Here is a 20,655-nt window from a genome sequence, read left to right as displayed (position 1 = left end):
TTTACCTACATTAGTTGTATTTTCTTGCCCCCATGAACTTATTTGGTAATATTTAATATTACAGAAAGAATGAAATTTGAATTTTTAGCTCATATTTTGGACATTTGGCTCCTTGTTTACTTCATTTTAACACTTGAAATTACTTGTCACAGCCAACTTAAAACAATATTCCTCGCTATTTTCACCAGTTTTAAAAAAGATGAATAAATATAAAAAATCTTAACAGATTTAGTGTTTTTTTTTTTTTGTTTACCTTTTTGACAGGGGGGATTGAACTTTACCAAAACAAGCTTGCACTTGCAGTCAGCTCTAGACTCACCTCATCCAACATTTTTTGGACTGCAAACACAGTACTACAAATAACCAGCCAATGCTGCATCACAAAAAATATGCCTATCTCAGTTATTTGTATATATATTGACAACATTTTGCACATACATGGGTTGAAATCTTATTTTTTTTAACACCCTACTGCAGTTTGCAATTCTCTCAGCACTGTCTTCAACCAATTTAATTTTTTTCTACCATGGACATTTTTAATGATGTGCTTTATTTTTTATTTTATGTCATGTTAAACTGGTTGAAACTTTAAAATAAACTGTTATATCAAGAATGAGCCCCCCGCTCTGGTTAACAGGATATATTGGTGTCTTTTGAGGACAAACAATAACCAGACTGGTGTTAAATTTCTAATATACTCTGTTAGAGTTTCTGAGTTTTTTTTTCAGTGTGTATTCTGTGTTCATTGTGTGTTTATATTTAGTTTCAGATCAGATGAGCTGATCCGTCGTGGACTCATCTGTGAGCGGCTCATTGAGCTGCTTTAATCAGAGCACGCTGGGATCAGGTATATCAGATCATGTACGTGAGTGTGTGTGATCACACTCAGCAGCTGTTGTCTACCACTGCCTTTATGTGACAGATGTGATCCACTGAGAGTGTGTGTGTGGAAAACAAAGAGAGAAAAAGTAGGTTGTGGCTCTACCTTTCCAACATACTGCATGTCCGTCCCCATGTACTCCTCCAACAAAAAGAACTGGTTCCACATCCAGCCTCGCTTGGAGCGCCTCAGCGGTACCCCATTGGCGTCCTCTCCTGTAAGCCCCATGGACCCCTTCCGCCCCCCTGTAGTCCTCCTCAGGGCCCTGAGCCCTAAACCCGGTGAGCTAAGGTGCGCTATAACCCACAGCACCATCAACACGCAAACTTTCCGTCGATCCATGGCCGCACCACCTCACCGCCTTCTTCTCCCCTCCCTCAGTCGTCTCAGTCCGCTGGTTTCTGGTCAGAGTATCGGATCAGTCCACATGCTGTAATCTACTGAAGCAGGAAGGGCTCCTCAGACTCTCGCAGGGCGGCAAACAGCACCTGGAACGTTTACAAGAAAAACAGAGCGTCAATACTGGGAGGAGAGGCAGCAATTTGTTACTGAACACGCTCTTCTTTTTGTTTCATAAACCCACTGTCGAGACAAACACGAGGCCTTTTGAAGATGCAGCACTTTTCAGGTCGAATCAAACCTGAGTGCAGACGGGGAGTGAAAAGTTGTCTTTCAAAATATGAGCCTTAAGCTTCAAGAATCAATAAAGGAAGTTAAGTGTTTAAAGTGTAAAATCATAGAAATTTAACACAAATGCAGACTATGAATGAAAAAGGAAAGAAAATCAGAAATGCAGACCAACATTAGGCTGTTTCACTCGAATCAATTGACCTGATTTCATGACTCGAACTTGTTTCTGCTCTCAGGCGGTGTCTCTGACAGCAGTTTTCTACAATCTGTTAAACTTCCACTTTTGGTTGACCTTAAGATGCCGGGATGGCGGATCTGACGTGACCTTTGGTACACCACAAATCAATCAACAGAGCCTGAAATCATCCAAAATCCAGGAGTTAATACAGAATTTATGAAGCCTTATTTTTTATTTAAAGAGCAGCAGCTAAGGGTGATTTCAGGCTACAAACAAGAGTATTACAGACAATCAGCCAATATTCCTTTTTTTAATTACAAACAACCTCATATGCATGATTGAAATCTTATGGCTAAGTCCTGCCCTCAAACACGATGAGCCAATCACAGTGCAGCATTCTCTGCTTGGACGTCTATTAAAATGCATTGTAGAAAGTAAGAAATTGTTTGGTTTTATGATGGTTTTGTGAGACTTTAAGTTTAAAAACAGTCGGACAGTGTTGATGGGGTACATGCAGCTCCAACACAAGGTATCCTCAAAGGCAGCAGATTGTGACTTTGCTGTAAAGAAATATGAAGTTATCTTTAACACTAGAACCACCACTGCTTTAAGATTTTATCTAATGATAGCTAAAGTTAGCTGAGCGTTAGCTCCTAGCTGGGAAATGGCTGTAAATATTGGGGCTCCAATAACCAAAACACACCCCGTTGTCTGAGACGCTGATGCTAACCAGATGCCGTTCATCAGGTTTCATCGACCTGCTCAACCATAAAGTGATTCATTTTCCCTCCAATGTGGACTTTAGAGCCTTTTGGGTGGCTTTTAGATGATCTGTGATCTTTCTGTCTCCAAAAATCATCAGTAGCATCCTGTACAATGTCTCCTACCGTGACACCTGCCATAACAGCTGTAAGTGAATGTTCATTGTTTGTAAGTGGGGGCGTGGCTAAACCATGGGTCAATTCTCTCAGCACCCTCTACAAGAGTCATATGAGAACGGCGACTGATTGAATGTTTTTCTACAATATGCATGGTTAAAAATGTCTGTTGATATTTATTTATTTATTTTGAGGAATTGGCATTTATAAGAATGTAAACGTACCCAGGTTAGCCAGATAATTTTCATTAGCAGTCCCTTGCTTGATGTTTACTGGCAACATAGAGAAGAGGCACAAATTAAAAGTAAATAAATAAATGAATAAATAATAATAATAATAATAATAATAATAATAATAATAATAATAATAATAATAATAATAATTATTATTATTATTATTATTATTATTATTATTATTATTATTATTATTATGTTTATTATTATTATTATTATTTATTCATGTATTTATTCATTTATTTACTTTCAATTTGTGCCTCTTCTCTATGTTGCCAATAAACATCAGGCAAGGGACTGCAAATCATATGAGGACTGCAACCAATTACTACTAATAATAAAAATACTGATAATAATAATAATAAAAATAATAATAATAATAATAATAATAATAATAATAATAATAATAAATATTATTATTATTATTATTATTATACATTTTTTTATTTATTTATTTATTTTTTTTTTTAATTATTATTCATTAATTTTTTTAATTATTTGATTTGACCAACCACCCACTTACATGAGGGAAAGCTAAATACAATCAATTAATTACTGTTTCTGCCTCCTTTTTTTGGCTATTTTTTAGCAAAATGTGAATCCTCTTTTTAAAATAGGTTAAATATGTGTCTTAAAATATGAGTATATATGTAGTGAGGTCATCTTTCATTGGCAGTCCCTTGCCTGATGTTGATCAGCAACATAGTAAAGAGCTTCAAATAAAAAATAAAAAAAATAATTAAAATAAAAAATAATGTGAATAATGTGAATAATGTGAATAATGTGAATAATGTGAATATTAATAATAATAATAATCTGGCAAAATTTAAATTCTTTCTTTTTTAAAAAGGTAAAATATGTGTCTTAAAATATGACTTCATATATACAGAGGTCATCTAACAGAAGCATCTACTTGAAGATGTTACCTTAGGGTGTGAGGAGCAAATTTCTGACATGTATGGATTAAATTCTCAGCCAAATAAGAATTAACAAGTAAAAATAACTAAACTCAATTTGAAAGTAAGACAATTTGTGTGCTTGTAGATAATTTCTTTGTTGTAAAGCCTGTTTATCTGCCCATTAAATGGTGCCATAAAATTGAGCTGGGTTTGTTAAATCCCATCTTCCACACAAATACATTTAAAGGAAGTATTTTTGCTGTTTGTACTGTTAAAAACAAATAAACAAAAGATTTAATGTAGTCAAATAGAGGACGAGTCAAGCGTTCTGGAGAGCAGCTCTTCATTCGATTGACATTTCTGCAACCACACACTCATATTCACACCCCCACACCTCAACATCCCTGATATACATCCATGTATACACACGGGATGCTGCATGTCAATCATCTGATTGATGGGCAGGCAGAGAGCTGCCCATCCTGATAAATATCAGATTAGAAATATTACACATCAATGTATGGACTTACATCTTGTACAGCATGTGTAGAGCGACTTTATCTACATTAAGCTTCTGAATCAACATCTAATAGAGCGCCAGGTTCTGTGTGGAGCGGCCGCTCTATCTTTTTAAACAATCTGCTCCTGCACACTTTGTTATCAGGCCCAGCAGAATGCCAATGGAGACCCTGGGCAATGTCAACCCCAGTTTATTACCTTAAGATCCGTGTAAAGATACCGAACAAAATGACTGTTTGCAAACCACAGAGAAGGGCCTTGTCGTGGGCCCTGGAATATCTGCGCTCTCCGTCTCTCAATCACATCTCCTCATTCTCTGTCCACCGTCCTCTGAAGGCCGGCGCAGAATGTGAGAAAAGGAAAACGGAACAAGAGGAAGAGCGCAGGATGGAGGTGTTGGAGGAGGAGGAGGGGGTAGGAAGAGAAAGAAGGCCATGTATTCTGCTTTTGTTCTCATTATTCCTTTCCGGCTGGGCGATATCCAGGCCGCTAGTGTTCCTCGACTGGGATGTGGAGGGAGGGTTATCAGCAGGTCCGCTGGGAAGCGTCTGCGGCGTGTCTCCCTATCGCACGTTCTCAGAAGACCAGGGGGAGGGAGTGGGAGGGCAAAGTCTGATGTACATTTGGCGCGTCTGTATCCTTACACTGAATGTTCAGGAAAAAGCAGAAAATGTCTCTGGACGTGAATTAAATCTGCTGACCTGTGGAGCCAGACACGCTGAAGAGAAAGGAATGAGAGGAGCGGTACAGGCTACAGAGCAAGAACCACAATCTCCTCTCAGATACCAGCGCTAGCTTCAGTATTTGAGAGTCTGATTCCATCGAAATGAACAAAAACATAAAGAACAACTGCTGAGCTTTGAACAAACAGATGTCTCACCACATCGACTGGGACAGCTTCATAGCAACTTTTCCAACGGGGGGGTTTTGATGTCGGCTGGGCGTCTTTGTCGGCTGGATAAACAAAAATACAGTAGCTGCATATTTTTCACTTCTGTGCCTGTCTGTCAAGCTGTTTGCGGCGTAAAAAAGCGCTAGTTCAAAACAAAATGGAGAGTTTGATACAGTTTTGTGTTTTCAGCTATTTGGCTCTGTGTGTTCCTCCGGCAGATGTTTACAAGGACAGTTTCCTCTCCCTGTTCACTGACGATTCAAACATTGTGTAAATACACTTGGTGATTCTTTCCTCAGAGCAATAATTACAGAAACTTTTCCAACTTTTCTGCACATAAATATCTTTGTATATCAGGATAAAGAAAGCAAGTTTAACTGTGAGACACAGATCACTATAAGCTAAGAGGCGGAAGAGATGTGACTCTATTTTTTATAGCATTTTTAAAAAGCTTTGCTCCAGGAAGGAAAAGAAATGAGGAAAAGGTGTGACTATAAAAGCAGGGCACATTGCACATCAAATATTAAGATATAACAAAAAGTGAGTGTCTCAAAGTATCTTGGTCTGGGACTCCAGAGCTAGCAGACTGCCATATGAATCTTTTTTTCATCTGAAGCCAAAAATGTTTTTCTGCCTTTTCAAAAACTTCAATAACTTGTAATCAAAAATAGGCTTTAAAGACAAAAAAGCTCATAATGCATTCACTTTTGTCTGAAATGGATAAAATGCTAACACAACTAGCATTTTAGCTTGTTTATTTTAAGGGTAGCTCACTGCCTGACTTTAGTGTACTTTGGCAAACTTTTGCAACAAATAATTAATGACCTCTTCTTGTAAGGATCCAGTAAAGATATTCAGTTATCTATTTATAATCACAGCCAGATGAAAGTGGAGCAGGATCATATAAGACCTCTCTGTTCAGGCGTATTTGCCCTAAACTAAAAACTCAATGAAAGCAGGGGTTAGCTGTCATAGAGGTTTATGTTAAAGAATCAGAAATAGTTGTAATGTCCCTTTAGTTGTCCTCAAAGAGCAGGTAAAAATGAAATCCAAGCAGCCAGTCCTCAGCTAACACATAGCAGAACAGTGTTAGCAAGATAACTAGCAAGCTAAAGCTCTATATGTCGTCAGATTCTGAAGCTCAAGTGAAGAGAGCATGAAAACAAACAGAGAAAGAAACCAAAGAGATTCAAAACTAAAATGAAAAAAGGGAATAATACAGGTGTTCTCTTTTAAGAACTAGGAATTTGAGCTCTGACTAGCAAAATTGACGTTCAATCATTTAATCAACTAAACTACGTCCTAAATCCTGAAACCCAGACACTAATATTCACTTTTCATACATTTGTTCCCAAAAAGGAGAAATAGACATATCATTAACTGTGTTATGACCAAAAATACAAACAATTCAAAAGCAACCTGCCTTAAATTACTGTAACTGCTCAACCATTTAGGCTAGCAAGAAAATCTAATCAGTTTCTTGAAGAAGAAAAGACAAGCTTTATGGAAACATCAAAAGAAAGCAATGTGCAACCATGTTTCGATCACAGGCAATGCTTGATACGAGCCGTTCTCATTACCGTAACTCTTCAACTATTTGGGCAAGAGAAAAATAAAAAAACAGTTCCTGAAAGAAGAGAATGATGAGCTTTCCTGGCAGGATTTTCATCCTTTTTAGGGCTAAAACAACAACAACATAAAAAAAAAATAAAATAAAATAAAAAAATAAAAATAAAAAAAAATAAAAACATCTAGGTGGCCTGTGTGATACTTGGTGATAAAGGCCTACCTTGTAAGCCATCTCACTTTCGAGCAGTCCAGAGTATCTCTGTGGATCCAGCTTATAAACCTTGGCCTGTTTTTGTCTGGGCAATGATCTCAAACATCATAAAGAGATTAAAACCAAAATAAAGCAGCAACAGTCTCTTAGCAGCTGTATTTAAGCTCTTCAGAATAGAAATCCTCTTTCCCACTAGATAGATATCCAAACAAAGGTCACTGTTACCAGTTCATCCTTTCAGTTGTTATCAAAATCCAGGATGAGAACCAAAATACGTCCACAGTCTAGACCAAGGATCTTCAACCTGTGGCTCTGGAGTCTCATGCAGCTATTTGACTCCTTGTAGCTTTAAAACAATATTAAAATATGACACTAAATTAAAATCCTGTGTTAACATTTAGTTAAACTAAATCTTCATCCCATCTGTCAATAAAGCCTGCCACTGCTCTACTTCACCTCCTACAACATCAACAGCCCACCAACTTTCCATGCACCTGTGGCTAACCTCAAGTTTTACAGCCCTGGGAAGATAACTACATCTACAAAAAGACTAATCTGGAAGAAAAGACAGATTTTAATTCTGTGTGGATGGACTTATTTAACTGCCAACTCTATACATGCTTAATATGTGGCAAAACATTTGCAAAGAACAAAAAAATATTCATGGAGCAAAATGATCAATAGATGTCATCAGATAAATGTGTTCTTTCATTTTTTAAATAAATTTCATTTATTTAAAAATTGTACACTTTTTTGAATTTTTTTTTTTTTTTTATTTGTACATGCACATTTTTTGATATTTCATTTGTTTTCAAATTTGTATGATTTGTTGAATTTCTTTTTATTATTTTTTATTTTTTATTTATATATATATATATATATATATATATATATATATATATATATATATATATATATATATATATATATATATATATATATATATATATATATATATATATTTTTTTTTTTACAAATTTCTAAAATTGTATTCATTTTAAATTTGTACCATTTTTTAATATTTCATTTGTTTTTAAATTTGGACACATTTTTGAAAATTCATTTTTTCTTAACTTTTTTTCCAAATATATGTAATTCAAAAACAAAAATGCACATTTTTTACATCTAATTTTCTTGAGATTTTTGAAACATTTTGTAACTTTTCAATTATTTTGCATTTTTAGCAATCTCTAAATTTTTTTTTTTTTTTTTAATTTCTGTTGTTTTTTTGTTTTTTTTGTAAATTCATCTAAAGCCCAAAACATCCCATGTACAATTTTAATATTTTGAACAACTTCTCTTTTAGATAATTAATCACGAGATTTTCTTACGTCAAGAATGTTATACACTTTACTGTGTAGATAAATTAGATGTGGCCTCTGGATGATTGTAATCCAGCTGTGCTGAGGCAAAACGGCTCCTCTGAAAGTAAAGGTTGCAGATCCCTGGTCTGGACACTTTATAAACTAACAGCTGTTTAAGTTGCTTTGGTATCAGTAGCATCAGTTTAGGCGCTTCTATCGTGGATGATAACACATCTGCACATTACTCTGGGGGCTGACACCTGAGATTCTGAGCTGGCCCGACAATGTCAAACCGACTTGAGGAAGATCTACGACTCTAACCCAGAATTCCTACCCTGGTGTTTGTTTACGCCCTCTAGATGTGATGCCCAAGTGGAGTTTAGGCAATCGAGAACTTACTTGCTAAAAGTTTTTGATATCAGATGTAGTTAACGTGACAAGACTAAGGGGCAAACAGGGAGAGAGAAGGAGTCAAGGAGAGGTAGAAACGTCCTGTCAGAGCAGCGTCAGCAGTCAGGCTGGGAGACTGGCCCATCCATTACGCTACCTGTCTTCTGGAGGCAGCCAAGGCATGCCCTGCTTTCCCCTTATGAGGCAAATTGCGAGCAGTGGAAGCTGGGGGGTTAGGTCCCCTCTTTCTCTTTTCCCTCATGCGTTGCAGTTTATAGCACTCCTCTCTGCACCCTCCCCCTCCTGCCTCCCTCCCTCCATCCCCATCCCCCCTGCCTGTGCCTACTTTGCTTGCATAGGCCTGAGCTGATATGCATTATCGCTGGGCTTTTCGCTGAAAGCCAGTCACTTTGCATGTGTCCTCTGCCTGGCTCAGCACGGGCAGGGGGAAAAAAAGACTCCCGGGTCAACAGTGCGTGTGCTGATGGAGGCAGGTGAAAGTGAGATGGACTGTCAGGCTTCTTAATAATACCCGTGGAGAAATAGTCTCCCAGACCACCAGTCTCTACTTCTCTAAGCCGCAAATCTCATGGCGGTAGCTCTGTTTCCTATCCAAATTTGCAAGATGACTGGATGATTTTTCTCTGCTCCTTTTTCCCCTCTCTCTAGTATTTTCCCTTTTTATTTTCATCCCCCAACTCCCAGCGCACTCGACTTTATGAATTTACTTAATTGACGCCGTTGAGGAGCATGTGGGACTTTGAGCTATTGATTTGCTGTAGGCCTCAGCATAGTTGGAAATACCAGTGGGTCTCTGGGGTGGACTCATGAAGCTTTCTACCTCGAGTCCCGCAGCACTGGGAAGCCGGCCTTTCCAATAGATTTCTTCATAATGTCACAGTGGAAAGCTAATGCTTTCTCTGTATGGAGGGCCCCGCCGTCCCTAAGGAGCGCTGGCCCCTTGACCACATTTGTCACACCCTGGAAGCCATATTGTACAGCTCCATGCCCTGATAATTCTCTTGACAAGAGACCGCGATCAAGAGGACGTCAGCCAGAGCTTTATTTTGCTACGTCAGAAAATGTCACAGCCGGTTAAGAATGCTATGGTGCCTCATGTAGCCCGGTGGCTACGACAAAATGCCTGCCTCTTTACATTTGTACTGTATGAAAGTGAAGCTGAGGGAAAAAGAGGCTTGAAGGGTGTTTCCAATTTCCTACAGACTGGAGCTTGTTCCAAGCGGTGGCCTTTGCTTCTATTGGCACAAAGTTAATTATCCAGATTAAAAATGATGGGTATAATTGCTGAGAAACCTCGCTAACCCCCAGTTTAAGCACACTAATTGGTGCAGCCAAAAATAGTCCAATAAAGGACAGAAAGGGAGTTCTACCTAGACTTCAGCTGAGTATCTTTGAGGTACTCCTCAGACGGAGATAAAGAGGGACTTTAAATCACAAGAAAACAAATATATATATCCTTATATGTTAAATCCATTTATTAGCCTCAAAAGTCTTGGCTAGAAATAGACACAGCCACAATGTTGAATCTTTATACGTCTGCATCTTCTCCACTCAGGATGTTCCAAACGGCCAATTTCCACGTCCAAGGATTCCCAAACTTTTCAGCCTGTGACCTAATTAAAACTGAATTTAGCCAATCTGCAGAAAATCAGACTAACTATGGCCACATATTGCTCTATTTCCTAGATGATTCTGTCTCCACTGATACCAACATCATGCTGCTTTATTTACGTCAGGGGTCCTCAAAATGGAAATGTGGAAAACAGATCAAACTTTTGTTTTCATAGTTTTGTATCAAGTTAAACTCCTAATTTTCTCCATATTATAAAAGCCCTTGCACACCAACGGTGACGTGAATAAACAACAAGAAATTGCGAAAAATTTGGAGGGATATTTTGACGCGCCTGTCTATACCCAACACAATTAAGCGGTCAGCCATGTTGAATGTTTTGGTAGATGTGTCAACAACAAGCACTTTGATTGATCAGATATGTACTCGTCACAAGCAAAACTTTGGAAAAATCATCATCTGTCTAAAAAAATAAAAGCATCAATTTCTGTCAGCGAAATAACATTGGTGTTGTGAAAGCTTGCATTGAAAAACAGTAGGTTTTAAAATATTCAAAGTAAATAATGCTTCTATTCATGCTGGAACATTACCGTTCTGGTTGTTGATGATTGTTGTTTAAATCACAAATAAAATGTTTATGAAAAAGTCAAATAAACAATAATATTAACATTAAAATATGTTGACATAATGTTTTTTTGTTTTTTTTTTTAAGAATGCTAGTGATTCATTAAAATAACTTAAAAATGATAAATATGTGCTTGATGTCCAAAAATGTAAATTGTTTTTCAAAGTGAAGAAATGAAACTGTATTAATAAAAGTCAACAAAGGTAATTATTTAACATTTGACATTAAGTTTGTAGAAAAGATCAAAACAAAATGATACAAAAGCTCAATATCTATTTAGAAATAAAAATTAGATGTAGAAATAACTTATTTAAAATTGTGTCTAAAGGTGTTGACAAAAACAAGAAGGGTTTGAAATTACTCAGATAAGCTGTCAAAGTTGAGCCTCGTTAGGTTGAAACAGCTAATTGTGGAATCTAACAGTCGAAGGCTAGAAACAACAGCTAATTGCTAAACGTGGCTAACACTAGCAGATCTAGCACCACCAACTTTCAGTCATACTATATATATATTTCCTCCTTACAAGTTTCTCCATGTTATACTGCTTGATGCAACCTGTTGTCTGTGCTTGTTTATATCCTGGTAGTTGACCATTTTACTATAGGAGCAGTCACTATTAACTAAACCTACAGCCCCAGCATTAAAATAACTTCAAAATGATAAATATGTGCTTTATGTCCAAAATTGTAAATTGTTTTAAAAGGTGAAGAAATGAAACTGTATTAATAAAAATCAACAAAGGTTAATATTTTACTTTTGACAATAAGTTTGTACCAAAAGCTCAAAATCTACTTAGGAATAAATATTAGTCATAAAAATAATTTGCTTTCCATTATGTCTGAAGGTATTTACAAAAAAACAAGACATGAGGGGGGAAAAAACTTTGAGGTAAAATTACAGAATGGAAGCTGAGACTTTAGAAACATGATCTGATATTAAACATGACTAACCTAAATGTCTCAGGGTTTGGAAATACTCAGAAAAGCCGTCAAAGTTGAGCATAGCTAAGTTGACGCAGCTACTTATGGAATCTAACAGCCTGAAGGCTAAAAACAACCGCTAACTGCTAAACATGGCTAACACTAGCAGAGCTAGCACCACCAACCTTCAGTCATTCTGTATCTGTCCTGGTTACAAGTTTGATAAACCCTGACGTCTGTGCTTGTTTACATCCGGGTAGTTGAGCGTTGAACCTACAGCCCCCGCTAGAGGAAAGTGGCTGCATTACAGCTTAGACACAACATTTGACCAATACTCTAGGCCTACTTTCTTGGGGACAGTGACATTTAGTTTTTTTTCCTTTTCTAAACTTGCACATCTCTAATCTTCACTCCAATAACCCACAAACAAATAACAGATTGCCATCAGTGGGAAAGGAATACAAAAGAGCCCCATCACATCTCTTTACCCTTACAGTGACTTGATGCCAAAACAAGTTTATTTCAAGGTCTGCCAAAGCCATGCCTTGAAAATTAATGGATCTCAAAGGTCTAAAAGTGAGTGCCTTGGAGTTTTCCTGTGTTTTGATTTATAAAATAGACTTTAGAAAACATCCATCACTGTTTACAGAGCGTCCTCTTCTGAGATCAACTTTGACCTTTCGTACCTGGCGATGGAACAAAGTCTGATTACTAAATCTGATGCACTCACTTCTTGCTTTGATAATCTCCTCGTCGGTGTAACTTGGTGAATTCTATGTTTCCATAATGAAGAGGAAATGATGCACAATAACATAAGTCATAAGAAACATCTGGGTTGAGCTCCTTTTCAACATCTTTCAGCTTCTTGCGCTTTTTCCTGGAAGTCACACTGCAAAACCTGAAATCTTATCAAGTGTTTTGTCTTATTTTGAGTAGATAGTATCTTTTTAGACTTAATATGAGCAACATTCACCTGACTAGTGGAGAAAAATGTCTTATTTTAGGTCTGGATTGCTGCCAATGGAACAAGAGAAAAGTTACTTGTATTAAGACATTATCCTACTTTCAAGTTAATTTTCAGCAGATTTTTCTTGCTCCATTGGCAGATTTTTTTTTTACTTGTTAGAAGCAATTCACACCTTATTTTGTCTTTGAATAACTTGAAACAAGACAATTTTCTGGACTGATCAGTTAAATGTGGCTCATAAAAAGACAATTTTCTACTTAAATAAGACAAAAACACTTGATAAGATTTTGTTTTTTTGCAGTGAAGCCAAAGTCAGTTTGTTTCAAGGTCACACATGATCATTTCTTGAAAACAAAACACAATATGAACGCTTTAAAAGAGCAAAACTTGGAATATCTAGGCAAAAATGTGTTTGTGTGAAATATCCCTAACAGTAAAAAGACTCCTTGTTGACCCGCTGTACTTGCTGTTAATGTGGGCGCTCATTTTTATTACATCACTTCCAGTTAAGACGTCCAAGTAAAATTCCTCCAAACCATCTGTTTTTTCCCTCGTCAGACTTCTCTGCAGCAACGTAAGTGTGCTTCCAGATCCCAGAAACAAGCTTGGCAAGTGCAGCGCTACCCAAAGGATCTCATAGCCAAAACCGCCAACAGGAGTTTCAATGAAGCTGAAATTTTCCTTGAAGGAGAGAGGAACCTGAACATGACTGTGTAACCCTGACAGGGAGCGTGCCAGGAGAGAATGAGTGTTCTTGTTCTTCCTCGAGCGCCAGTCGCTGGAGGTGATTTTCGGGGAAAAGAGCCACAGGTCTCGTCTTTCCCTGTTTGCTTTCTCAGGGAGCACCGTCGTCATAATGAAGGTGTGTAATAGAACATGACACCATAATTATATTCCCCCAGTTAAGAGGCAGTGTTTACAACAAGCACGAGGCTGCCTTTATTTTCTCCCTCCTTACGCACACGCACGCACGCTCTCCTTCCGTCTCGCTCTCGCCTGCCCCGTCTCCGCTTCGTATCATGTGCCATTTAATTGCATTAAAAAAAAAAACCCTTGATGAAAAAATGAAAAAGTAAATTGCTTTAAATTGCCTGTCACAGATTGTGTGGAGTCACCGTAGAGCAATAAGACTCGTGCATTGTGTTGTGGTGCCGGGTAAGCAAGATTAATGTGTCTGCTGCCAATTTTTGAATGCCCCGTGATTCCACGCTCAAAGAATTGCCTGGGATAACATTTTGAATCAGAACAATTAGCTATTAAATGTATCTATTGGTTTTATCGAACACAGGAGGATGAGGATAGAGACGGGGACACAGCGAGCCGCACAAATGCATTCGTCAATACATATTGGATCTGGCCAGCTAATGGCCTTTCCACTGCACATGTGCGATACACAATGGGCCTGTGTGGCATTTTAGCCTAATCTGGACTCGGAAACGACCTCTAAGGGTAGACCTGCTCTTCTTCTCCCCCTATCTGGCGTCTCCCACCTCCCCCGTTTTCCTGTTTTTTTCCCTAACGAGGTATATGAGCGACACGGCAAAGCACCCTATCGCGCCCGTTGAGCCGAAGACTTCCACAGCAACCCAGAAAGAGCCCCCGGGGTGCAATTAAAAGTGAGAGAAGAGAATGTCAGCCAGGGCGATGAGCACAGAGGAGGAGGGAGGGGGGAGGAAGGGTGAGGAAAGGGATAGGGAAGGTGGGATGGGCGCCGGTGCCACAGGTAACGTGGTCATGTTACAACCCACAGAGGAGGCCCTTAAAGGCTGCTAATGTGTGGAGGTGTCAGCAGCAGGTTGTTCCACCGTCCCTGCTCCCCTTCCTCCCCCTCTTCCTCTCCTAAGACTCAGTTTGTTAAGAAGACTCAGATTTACAGAACATGTCATTCACACTCCATGTTCTGCTGCTCGCTGGAGAAATTTAGAGGTAAATCCCAAGTGTGAATCAGGCAACCGTGCGCCTCGACCCAAATCTGGAGCTCTCCATTTGTTATCTTGGCCATGTGGGTTAGTGGCTCACAACCGAGTTGGGAAAACAGGCAAATTATCAAAAACTGGGTAGCTGGATGAACTTCTGCTCCCTGCGTGCACAGAAACACGCCTCGCCCTTGCAGAGAAACGGATACAGATGTGACCAAACAGAAAAAAAATCCCTCTGGAAGCCTGTCAATAAATATTGATCTCTTGTGCGGCTGAGAAACAGCGTCTAGACACACTGCCACATTGTCTTGAAAATAACTTCACCCCACTCCTGTCTAACGTACAGATACACACGCCTCGCAGATTAAGGCGGGGAAATTGATCACTAAAAAGGAGATTTCACACAGATGGGGGATATCACCGCACAGGAAAATAAAAAATGTCTGCAGATTGAAGAGGGCAGATTCATCATCATAAAACGCCGGCGAATAAACAGCTGAAAATCCCCCGTCAAATTGGAATGCAAAGCTGAACCTAAATTTCTGACTGAATGTCAGTCGAGTGGTGCAAAACACCCGAGTCCTCTTGTGGAAATTAAGATTCAACCTACGACGCTGGAGGAGTACTAAGATTGAGATCTCTGAGCTGACTCTGCTTCTGAATATCAGATCATCTCTCACTGCAAGGTGTTCTAACAAAACCTCTCAAAATATATTCAAAAACATTGTTGACAGAATGTTTAATCTGACTGGTAGCAAGAAAATAGTTGTCTGGTGTAAAACTGTTATCAGATTAAATTGCCATCACTCTGGTTGAAGTTTAGGAACGGCCAGTTTTGGGATGTCAAAGGATCAACACATCTTGATAGAACTGTAGACCCATGATGATTTGAAACTAAGAATCTTCCTGACAAAAGTGTGGTCAAGTTTTATCTGCAGAAGCTTTAGTCTGTTGTTGGGATGGGAATTGAAACTGTTTCCTGTTGAGAATCGATAAGAAATGTTTCAATCCATCAACATTGTTAGCCTCTGAGCTTAATGATCCCCTCATCCTTTCCTTACATTATGCCGGAGCTGCAGGACCTTATGCTGACTAGTCTGCTGCAGCTAATTTAGCCTAGCAGTTAGCTAACAGTTTCCCAAGAAAACTCTGATTCAGGATTTCCAGCTTGAAGTTTAACTGAAGAACTGAACTCACAAAGAAATTTACATTACTTCCTAACAGGAGATTCCTATTCAGAACTTTCAACATGTTAAAGGTAGGGATGGGCACCTTTCATATTTGAAACAATACAGTACCAATGCCCAGTACCTAGGGATAGGTACCGAATTAGGTACTTTTATGGGTACCGACTGAATTCTGTCAAAAATACTGAGTACCGATTCACGTAAAACCAAAAGGCACCATTTTTAGGTACCTAAATGAATCCTTGTGACTGTGAGGACGTGGAAGAGTAGCCAATTTTTCATGATAGACACGAACGCAGCATTACAAGGTTACATATTAAATTATAAATTTACCAAAGTGAAAAACTTTTATACTCTATCATTAATAAAATGATATTTTTTACCACATAAACACAAAAAAGTACTGAAAATTGGTACCGTTGAGTACCAGTACCAATTGCCAAGTACTGGGCATTGGTACCGTATCGTTTCAAATGTGAAAGGTACCCATCCCTACCAGTACCTGGCAATCGGTATTAGTACTCAATGGTACCAGTTTTCAGTGCTTTTTTGTGTTTATGTGGTAATAAATATTACTTTGTTTAATAAAAAAATCACATTTTTTTTCAATTTAACAAATCTATTCTTCGTGTTGTGTTCATGTCCAACATGCAAAATGGCCTCCTCTTCCACTCCCTCACAGTCACAAGAGTGCATTTAGGTACCTAACCATGGTACCTTTCGATTTTGTGTGAATCAGTATCAGGTACTTTTGACAGAATTTGGTCGGTACCTATAAAAGTACCTAATTCGGTACCCATCCCTAGTTATAGGTCGTATGTGGGAAATTACACTAATATGCTAGTGGTTAGCATAACTTTGGCTTTAGAATAGAATTTCAACAATGTAAAAATACTAACAGGAAAATGAAAGAAAAGTTACGTGCAGGCTCATGGCTTCATAACTACGGCAAGGTTCCAAACAACTTAGATCAATGCTATTACCACTTCAAGACGCTAGATGGCCTACTTGAGTCAATAATATAGCACAAAACAGTACAAAAATGTCACATGACGTGTGATTTTTACTTATTTCTGTGCATTTACAACCAGAGATCTCCAGATCCAGTATACTTTTTTTTATATTTATTCACTTATAAACTCAATTTAATGTTGTGACCCAGAAAACCTGTAAAGCTACTCTTTGTACAGAGAAAATTCACAAGAAAATTTGATAAGGGAATTGATACAGAATCAGATCAATAAGCAGAACCGGTAAGGGCATTGGTATCGATAAAATCTTATCAATGCTGTAAACACGGAAGCATTTTCGTTTCCAAGTGTTACCAAAAGGAATAAAAGGTAGTATGCAGACACATCCAGACTGCAATGCACCAATCCCAATCCTGCTATCAAGCATCGGTCCAATCCAGCTCCTCAAAGCTGGATCAGGTATCACTGGGAAAAGATCCGAGCTTGACACTAAGGCTGAATCATGATTTAGTCTACCGGGTACAAAAGTTTACAATCAAATAGTAATTTTTGCAAGATAAGGTGTTCCATATATACTAATTGTTTTGTAATTTACACAAATTATTACCAGTCTCATCCCACAGCAGGGCATGCAGGTTATTATTTCAAGACTGGAATTGGAGTAGTATCGGGATCAGTCGATACCCAAAGCCCAGGTATCAGGATCAGGACCACAAAAGTTGGATCAGTGCATCCTTACTGCAGTGTTATACATATCGAGGAATAAAAATGATATGAGGAGCCACTTGGCACATCCTGACCCTGAAAACATTGAAGAAGTTGAACAGAAACAAAATCTAACCAGGACAAAAAGACTGTAAAGAAAGTGTTTACAGCCCAGCTCCTCCATAACTGTGCGAGAGGTCAAGAGACCACACAGTGTCGTGCCGGATACATGGACAAAGATGTCCTTCTTTTCTTTGTCAAACAGACAGAAATCACAAGGCTGGTAAACAAGCTCAAACTATACTTGAGTCAAATGTTTACAGTTATTGACCAGGCAGGGGTGAGTCATAATTTGTGACATTTATCGGATTTTTTTGTTTTTCCTTTTCAATTTTAATGTGATATGACCACCAGATAGTGTTTGTAGGTTTGTTTTTTTGTTTTTTTTTTTACTTTAAATGACAAAAAAACCTTCAAAGATGACACAAAACATGACTCTCATTCAAAAAGCTTCATTATTTTTTTCTTAGATGGAAGAAGAAACATCATCCCAGCTCTACAGTTTCATTTACAGTTTCAAAGAGTAGGCGATTTTTCATGCTGGACATGAACACAGCATTATAAGGTTATACAGTAAAGAATAAATATGTTACTTAAAAAAAATACATTTTATAATTTAAAAAAGTAATATTTTTTACCACATAAACACTAAAAAGTACTTAAAATTGGTACCATAGGGTACCGATACTGATTACCAGGTACCAGACCTCGTTACTATATTGTTTCAAATGTGAAAGGTACTCATCCCTTGTTGCCTTGTTTTTCAAGTCTTCAGAATAACTGTTACCTGGATAATTGACAATCTATACGGATGTAAAAAAATAAATAAATAAAAAAAAAGCCAAGTGAGATTCTGAGCTGGAGACTTCTGGAGCGTCCAAGAGTTCTGGGAGGAATTTTTTGCAAAAATACGCACACGAAAACGAGGTTGAGTGCAAACTTTTCTCAGTACAACTAGATCATAAATGTAGATCATATCTATATCCTGCTACTCTACAACTTTGCTCAGTCATTAAAGGGATCTCAATCTCCATTAAGTAGTATTATTGCCTGAAATCCTGAAATCACTGCTGTAAAGAAACAAAGGCTAAAGTTAGCTAACAGATTAGCAGAGCATCTCACATATAAAGGTGGACCTCATGTGTCTCAGAGCTTAAAATGACATTTTTTTCCCCCAAAAAATCTTTGTTTTTATTTTCAAATATCTAAACTAGTTCAAGAGATATCAGGTATCGCTTTATATTACGGTCCTGTAATAAGCATTAATAAGACCTTTGTAAGTGCTTATAAGATGCTTATTCACATCATTATTTGTTTGTAAGACTATATAACTGCTTAATAAGTGTTTAATAAGGTCATTGTAAGGTTTAGGCATGAGGCCCCACAGGTTAGATTTAGGCATGGGGCCCTGAATGGTTAGGTTTAGGGGAAGGGCTGAGGTAAGACTCATGAGAGACAAAAGCCTAAGACAAAAAACAAAGAGGGTTAGGGTTAGGTATATACCTTATAGATTAAGTTGTCATGTATTAACTATTAAAATGACCTTATTAAACACTTATTAAGCAGGTATATAGTCTTATAAAGAAATAATATTGTTAATAAGCATCTTATTAGTACTTACAAAGGTCTTATTAATGCTTATTACAGGACCTTAATATAAAGCGTTGCCTAATATCATATCCAGCATAAAAACAAACCTTTAAAATGTGCTTTTTACAGGCACCAACACTGGCTAGCATAAATGCTAGCAGTAAAAAATGATAAGATGCTACATGAGTAAGTAGTGCAATACTCCTTTAATATTTCATTTATCAAAACATGCCAGAACTTATCCAAAAATGTGCTACATTGACATGTTTTCAAAGTGAAGGCTCAGCCAAAATGCAGCTCCTGCTTTGGTTTGGAGGTTTTTATTTCCTGCAGTCACCACACCAATAAAACTCGCCCCACTCGGATGTTTTGTGGGATAACATACTTTGATTATTTGGTGCAGAGCAAACGCAAATAAACGTTTATCTGCCGACACGTCTCTGGAAGGATACAGAAATAAATTCCAAGCAATGGCATCAACAAGAGGACAAAAAGCTTTGGCGTGAAAGCCTCAAAGTGCGGACTCTGTTTTCATACATGACGGAAAAGTGTGAGCATGTCGCCTGTCTGAATGGCGCTAATCCAAACAAATTAGCTCATACATTCCCTGTTGGAGGTGGGGTATGCCCACAACATTCATCCCAGCGCACCGCTCCAGAGCTCACTGCAAACACATTACCTTGCCTGGCTGCCCAAATGCATACCAAATAACCCATATAAATCATACAATCTGGGCCAAGTCAATGCGAGCCGGCTATTTTCCCTGTTTTCTAGTTATTTCCTCTGTGCCATCATTCAGCAGGGCTCGCATCACTCAGTCCGGAGCGCTCACAACTATCACCGGAGTGGCCCAGTTTAGAGCCCACAGAGGCTTCCTGAAGTAACCCTTCCTCTAGTGCACTTGATTTTTATGTCTGCACAGTCTGGACTAAATTGTGGGCTGCCAGCTCTCCACACTCGGCTCTGTCTTCCAGCTCACTCCCTTTTTCTTTCTCCCTGTTGTCACTTTGACAAAAACAAAGATGGGCTTCTATGAACTTGCAGCAGCAGAGTTTATGGCTGTGTTTACCATCGAGCGACAGCACAGTTGAAGAGGACCCTCTCAGCACATTATTTTAACGGGTCCCTCCACTCTGAAGTCACTCCAGATTCTCTTAGTATATTAGGGCTGCGTTGTTTTGTTCCAACTCCAGTGCCAAATAATGGCTTTAAGCCCTGGAAAATGTTTTTCTTGAACTGTGTCATCATAAACAACAAAGCCTCTCACTTTTTTAGCGTGCAGACTCTGATTCCACTTCTCAGAATTAATTGACTAAATGGGAGCTTAAAGTCATTATCTCCCCTCGCCAGTTTTCCAATCCTGCGCTAGGGGCTAATAAATGGAGGTTTGATTCCGCTAAATGTCCTCTCGCGAAGATTAATAACGCCTAGTACCCTGGTGGCGAGCAGATGTGGTCATCCTTGCTCGACGGCTGAACAAATGCACAGAAGACACACTGGCACATAAAGAGCAAAGGAATAATAGCTTAATGGCATT

At 38.3% G+C, this 20,655-nt stretch overlaps 1 protein-coding gene across 1 annotated transcript in view; it reads right to left on the bottom strand.

Annotated features, from left to right (window-relative positions):
- The window catches only part of LOC141807263 (cadherin-10-like), a 111,122-nt gene that overhangs the window by 70,188 nt on the left and 20,279 nt on the right, over positions 1-20,655 (bottom strand). The window contains exon 2 of the mRNA XM_074693142.1: positions 986-1,368. Within this exon, the coding sequence (XP_074549243.1) occupies positions 986-1,222 (237 nt within the window). The 5' untranslated portion in view covers positions 1,223-1,368. The remainder of the gene's footprint in view (positions 1-985; positions 1,369-20,655) is intronic.

Source organism: Halichoeres trimaculatus, unplaced genomic scaffold (assembly GCF_033239565.1).
Source record: "Halichoeres trimaculatus isolate MK-OKI-2021-1 unplaced genomic scaffold, fHalTri1.1 fHalTri1_scaffold_18, whole genome shotgun sequence".
Lineage (NCBI taxonomy): Eukaryota > Metazoa > Chordata > Actinopteri > Labriformes > Labridae > Halichoeres > Halichoeres trimaculatus.
Note: the sequence above shows the minus strand (reverse complement) of the source record. Positions and strands in the feature narration are given on the sequence as shown.